The 6301-nt window shown below is 38.7% G+C and overlaps 1 protein-coding gene across 1 annotated transcript; it reads right to left on the bottom strand.

Moving 5' to 3' along the window:
* Nucleotides 1-857: 857 nt before the first annotated feature.
* LOC145710749 (uncharacterized) lies at nucleotides 858-6089 on the bottom strand. Its single transcript, XM_081788472.1, has 5 exons — nucleotides 6023-6089; nucleotides 5579-5744; nucleotides 5414-5536; nucleotides 2917-3394; nucleotides 858-2763 (listed from the first exon to the last, which is right to left on the bottom strand). The coding sequence occupies exons 1-5, from the start codon at nucleotides 6033-6035 to the stop codon at nucleotides 2506-2508; spliced, it is 1038 nt and encodes a 345-aa protein (XP_081644598.1). The 5' UTR covers nucleotides 6036-6089; the 3' UTR covers nucleotides 858-2505.
* Nucleotides 6090-6301: the final 212 nt, after the last annotated feature.

Raw genomic sequence — 6301 nt, 5'->3', positions numbered from 1 at the left:
TAATCAGTATATTTATCTTTTTTGTTTTTCCTGGTTAAAAACTGGTTGTTTTTAGAATCGCTAATATAATCAACCCAATAGAACATGAGATAATCCGCATCGCCAAGCATGTTTTGCACATAATCGCAGAGAGATCTGTAGAATTCGTGCAGCGTGACACGGAGACATTATCAAATATCAATTTATTGCGGCAAAAAGCTGAATAGATTAGAAGAAGCGTCATCATTTTCCGCTAATGTGAATTCAAAATTCAACGAGAAGAAAGACCACAAACAACTATACCAGCTTTAAAAACAATCTGATGAACCAAGTAAACTCGGTGAAAAACGTTCTCGATAAAGCCGTCAAGTCGAAGAAAAATGATAAAAATCCAACTAGAAAGAATCCCTAAATCTCGCCCAGAATCAAAAGCCGACCAGTTCGAAGAGAAACATCTGATGAAATAATTTTGACTGCTTTTCATAATTTATCATGGTCTTAAGCATCGGACCAGCCAAGACTTTTCTTGGCCTGAATGATTTCAACGAGAGATATGTGATGAACAACTATTTTGGAATGCTAAGATCGTTCTTGATTTTCACCATTATCGTGACAAAAACTGCGGGTAATCACTTCAAAGCTTTCGATTTAAGTTGTTTTTCAGGCGGAATCTAAATAAACTCTCCATGACACTCTTCTCGGCTAACGAGCTGCTGAAGCAATCACATAAAATAAATTCGACTCTTCTGTAATGATAAAGAAATCAACCTGCCAGATCTTCAATATCAATAAAGATAACGGTGCTGAAATAGTTGTTTTCAATAAATTTGCTCTGCCTTTGTTTGATTGATGCAACTTTCAGCTGCAATAACAGAATGTCGCGATATATTTTTGTTTATTTTATGATTACTATTAAAAGATTTTTGAAAACGAGATTTCGAAATGAGAGAAAAACGAAGAAAAAACACAGTAAAACATATTTTACGCCAATAGAAGAGAAGTTAAAAGAGGTGCTAGAAAGAGTTGCTGGAGAAAAGTTGTTTAGTCTTCATCTAAGACGGAAAATAGCAATTGATCCCTGATCCGAGGCTCTGCCTGGACACTTTGCTGAAACCTGATGTCCAGGTAAAGTCTCAGAAAAGGGATCAATTGCGGCTCCCGCCTTCGGATTCAGCTCCGACTGTCGTATCCTCTGGAATTGTACGATTATGGAATACTGATCCGCACAAATTATTTTCGGCAAGAGAATCCCTTTTTGAAGGACTCTTTTTTCATATCTAGCAGCCCCTTAACCCCCACCCACATAAAAATGAGTTCTTTCGAAAATTTTATCACGACCGAAAATTCAAAAAAATAAAACCAGTCCAATATTGAAGGGCTTCCAGTTTCATGGTCCGAAAGTCGCTACACACGAGCTTGTTGTCGCAACTTCTTTTTCGCTTTCCATCCCGCCGCCACACAAGGCACGAGTCCAAACTGTACCACCTTGAAGTACTTTTAAACATATGTGCCGTAATCGGCACAAGGCCAATTTCTTCTTGGATTGATTTTAGTTTATCAATCATTATTTGATCTCGGGGCTTGTCTTTTCAAAAAAAAGGGTTTTAAGGTCTTACTTTGCTGATCATTTACAGATATTTAGAATTAATGAAAAAAATCTTCACCCAAGCAGAAATTTCAAAGAGCATTTGAGCATTTGACCAAGCTCAAAAGTCCCTTGTGACAGATTAAAGCAGCGCGGAAAACATGCGCGAAGATCGCTTAACTAACCGTGCGAAATTTAAAACTCAGATTGACAATTTTACATTTTTTCCTCTCTTTTAGCAGAGATTTTTAGAACTTTTTAGCCTTTGATCCGTACAGGAAAAGTATGACATTCTAGCGACGGGTTTGACCTTCAAAAGTCAACCTTGAAAAAAGAACAAAAGAGAAGATAAACGCAGTTCATAATCTCGTCGGAAACTCGATGTTCGACCTGGTAATCTTCCTTGATTTCATTTTCGCATTTCTTATTTCTGACTAGCTGATTTTCGCTTGAAATAAAATTGTTTCTGAAGTAATATTACTGTCAAAAATCGAGAAGCCGCTTGCGGCTTCGAGTCAAAAAAAGCGCGCCCAAAGGACTAATCGAGATATGATATTAACCCCTCCCCTGAGTTTGAATCGTTTTTTGATATCCCGCGGATTCATGATGCAAGCATTGGTATCGTCGAGTTTATCGTCGATGAGTTTTTCAAGGAAGATCTTAAAATTCTCGTCACAGCTTTCCGCCGAAGCTGTCGCCTCTTCCGCCATTGACGAGTACAAATAAGCCTTCCCACTTTTCAAGCAAACTTGCTCCATCAAAATGTGCAATACCTAATTTACTGATAAAATAACAGTAAAAATTCTGTGGCGAGCGGTAATGGAAAGTATGCAACTTTCTTATTCGAATTAACTTGTCAGTTGGAAGCAAAGTGATATCTTTTATACTGTCACGATTAGTGTCGCTTTACTGAGTTTTGTCTTTAGGAATCGCGTCAGGAATCAAATCATTCGCTTCAAATGCAAAACCAAAAAAGTTTGGACGTGAAAATGACATGTGAAAATGATGAATGATTTTGTGAGTTTTATAATTACTCGCGGATCTCCAATTCGCTCTCCTCGCGAGAGGCTCAAGTCAAAAAGCAAGCCACAACGGCCAACATCGTAGTTCGCATCAAGAGGTTTTGATTCAAGCTCGCTCTGCAAGTTACGCGGCTGCTCCAATTTAGTGACCCTTCTTTGAAATCTCGGGTATGCAAGCTAAGAGGCCCGTCAATATTTTATAAAATTTATACTGACGAATGAAAGGGTCTCATGATTTTTCTGGAGAAATTTGTCCTTTTGAGAAATATTGCCAAACGAGAAAAATCGATTAGAAACCCTTCCAAAATGGCAAAAATAAAAATATCTTACGAGCTCGCGGCACAGGGTTTTTACCCTTTCGGGATCCCAGTCGACAGTAACGCTCCATCCGGAGGGAGAAGGATGGATGCGAGAATCAAGAAAAGTCATGTCCGGGAGAAAGATTGGCGTGTTTCCAGCGGTTAGCAAGGTTGAATTGAAAATATCGGGAGCAGACGTAAAGTCGAGAGCATCTTCGTCTTCATTTTCGCCTTCGCGAACGCTGGCGGCTTCGGGAACGCTTTCTGCTACGAGATCTCTTTCGACAACGGGAGTGTTTTCGCCTTCGGGAACGCTGGCGGCTTCGGGAACGCTTTCTGCTACGAGATCTCTTTCGACTACGGGAGCGTTTTCGCCTTCGGGAACGGTTTCTGCTTCGAGATCTCTTTCGACTACGGGAGCGTTTTCTACTACGGGATCATTTTCGACTACGGGAGCGTTTTCTTCTTGAGCAGGGTTTTCTGGAATCGGAGGAAGGATTTGGCGAACGCTAATATTACAGTTGTAATTAAAGATTAACCGAATTCTTAAAGTGAGCTTCTCCCTGTCGTCCAGTCACATGATGCCTGTTATCGCATTATATTCCAGCAAAAAAAACTCTATTTTTGCTGCGACTAAGCTTTTTATAAAACGTGCTTGCTCTCTGCAATCATCCGACTGTAAACTCAAAGCTAGCTTGATGTACTGTGCTTCTAGCGCATTTGGCGACGACTCTTTCCAATTTGATCAGACCATTGCTCATTGCCTAGATAATCAATAATAATAGAGCCGTATTAGCTTCATAAAAGTTTTCAGATCTTGCAAACGTTTATCCCATGATTCAAATCAAGAAAATCAACAAAAGAACGATAGAATTGATAGAGCGATCTATTCGGCCGGAAATTTTCAATTCGAAATAAAGAGATAGGTCGATGCACGATTTGACGGTTTCATTTTTGGAAGTCGGTTTAATCAGGCTGAAGGAAAATATTCAAGCACGATTAGTATCCTTGTAGAGTGATTTGTACGCAAATTTCAAAAACGGAATGTCGTAGGAAAGTGTGCTCTGCGATTTCTGGCTGAAATAGAGTAACAGCCCTTTGTATCGATTCTGTTTATTATGCTCTCAAGAATAAATTGACCGCAGTAATAAATTGGTCGAACAAGATAGGAGCTGTTTCCAAAGCAATTATAAAAAGTTGATGGTGACGTTGAAATATTCAATCATCAAACTCATTATCAGCGTTATTTGAAGGAAGAAGACAAGATTTTTCGTTCAGATTTTGGAAGATTTTGAGCTCAGAAAAGATACGGGAATATGGCGTCTCTACGAAAAAAGGCTTTTAAACGGCAGAAGAAGATGTATGAGCAGGGACCGCCCCCGCTAATCAGACTTTTTTTGAGAAGGTAATTTTTCAATTCTGGTTTTCTAAGCTTTCAAAGCAAGAGAGGACGAAAGGTCGGAAAAAAAAGCGGCGGGAGATTCTTACACGGTTCTGGCTTCTTATTTGCTCGGGGAAGCGATACCGCTCTCTTATTGGTCTTCTGACATTCCCTTCCTTTTTCACTCTTAACGCCTTAGTTTCAATTCCATTTTTAGCTGATGAATATCAACGATCAAGTGAAATTACTCAAAGCCATGAAGGATAAAATCGACAAGATCTACAAATTCTGCAGCGCGAAAAAAGCGAAAAAACGTTAACTACTCCTTCGAGAAAGCCTTTTCAAAACTCATCAAAAGATAGCCTTTACAAATATATTTTACAAAATTCAATTTCACTGCCAAAACCACGAAGAACACAGAATAAAACTTGCCATGAGATGACCATCCGCCGATGCGTATTTGTCTAATTTCAAAAGACTTAGCAACTCAAAGTGAACTCAGAAGAACAGTTCAAGTCTATGCAAATATTAAATTTGAAGACTGCAAGTTTGAAAAAAAGTTGGGAACCTACAACTCGGCAAAAAATGACGAAAATTTTGAGCCTCATCTTCTCAGCGAAATTCTGCCAAGAAAAATAAAATCAAATTGACCCATGTTAGAGAGAGTGAGATAATGAAGTCACTTTTTTCTTTTTCAGTCCTCTTTCGACTCGCGGGGCGAAGCCAATTTCGCGCAAATTCGCGTTCACCGTGTTCACCTTACTCGAAAATAATAGATTTCGGTCTCGAACCAAAATACTGTGGCGATAAACGGACGGCATAATATTCACAGAGTTCAATCTTATTTTTATCATGGAGGAGATGCTCGCTTCGTTGGCCATTTTTATGCTCAAGTTTTGCTGGTGATTAATTGTATTCTGCAGATCATTAATGCGAATCTTCCGAAGAAACCGATTTTATTTTTATTTTACAAAATAAAGAAGAAAAAGAAAGAAAAAAAAGACGTTTCAACTCCAAAACTCTGACCTATTTGAGGAGGAAATCAATGATGCTGAGTGAGTTTTCTGCTAGTAAAATTTATCGGAAAGCCACAACGAAATCTCGGTAGATCTGCCATCCTGCTCTGCTCGATGTATTCATGACTTACGTTTCAATCAGTTGTTGAAAATTTCTGGCGTTTTTTGCATTTGGAACTCGACCGAAGAATTCTACCATGAGGATGACTGATCTACCGAGATTTCGTTGTGACTTTCCGATGAATTTTCTAAGCCTTAAAGATTTTGTAACTCATTTTTACTGGCAGAAAACTTACTCAGTATCATTGATTTTCTCCTCAAATAGGTCAGAGTTTCGGAGTTGAAACGTTTCCGCGATTTCCCAAACGCGACGAAAATCCTCATCGAGGGCGATATCCACAGGCAAGTTTTTCATCTTTTGCTTCTTCAAGTATCGGTTCATCCTCTTATTTTTGAGATGCTCTAAACAAAAATTAATGTGAGTCAATAATTACAATTTTCAAAAACTAATCTATTTTGTCAACAGCACTTTCCAATCTTTCTATCTAAAATGATCACTTCGATTGCATTCGTGACAGCTAACCGCTACAAAATTTTAACCCCTTATATTTTTACGTAAGTAAGCTTTTCTCCTGTCCAATGTCTCGAGGGACTTCCTTGTTGAGGGCATTCGCTTCCTACATTAATCCTATCCTACCCCTTCTAATAACCCCTATCTATTTACAAAATTTTGAACTCACCATAGGTCAACATCGTAGAAAAAGAGAAAAAGAAGAAAATCTTCTGTGTTTTGCTCTGATTTTTATTCTGAGTGAAATTTTCGGTTGATCGATCGATAATAAATAGCGCGGAACGAGCCATCAGATTGTTCCAACAGATTGAACCACAGATGGTTCAATCCGCGATAGAGATCGAACTACTGAAAATTCCACTCAGCATCTGCAAGCAATCGTCATTATAGATCATCTTTTAGAGATTTCTACCAACTTTATTTCGGCTTTAGCCTCTGGGAGATATTG

The sequence above is a fragment of the Oikopleura dioica genome, chromosome YSR, assembly GCF_907165135.1.
Source record: "Oikopleura dioica chromosome YSR, OKI2018_I68_1.0, whole genome shotgun sequence".
Taxonomy (NCBI): domain Eukaryota; kingdom Metazoa; phylum Chordata; class Appendicularia; order Copelata; family Oikopleuridae; genus Oikopleura; species Oikopleura dioica.
Note: the sequence above shows the minus strand (reverse complement) of the source record. Positions and strands in the feature narration are given on the sequence as shown.

Coding starts and splice junctions, on each gene's coding strand:
- LOC145710749 (XM_081788472.1), bottom strand. Junction 5,537..5,578: donor GAGAAAATCAATGATACTGA/GTAAGTTTTCTG, acceptor AAAATCTTTAAG/GCTTAGAAAATTCATCGGAA. Junction 2,764..2,916: donor AAACCCTGTGCCGCGAGCTC/GTAAGATATTTT, acceptor CGGGCCTCTTAG/CTTGCATACCCGAGATTTCA.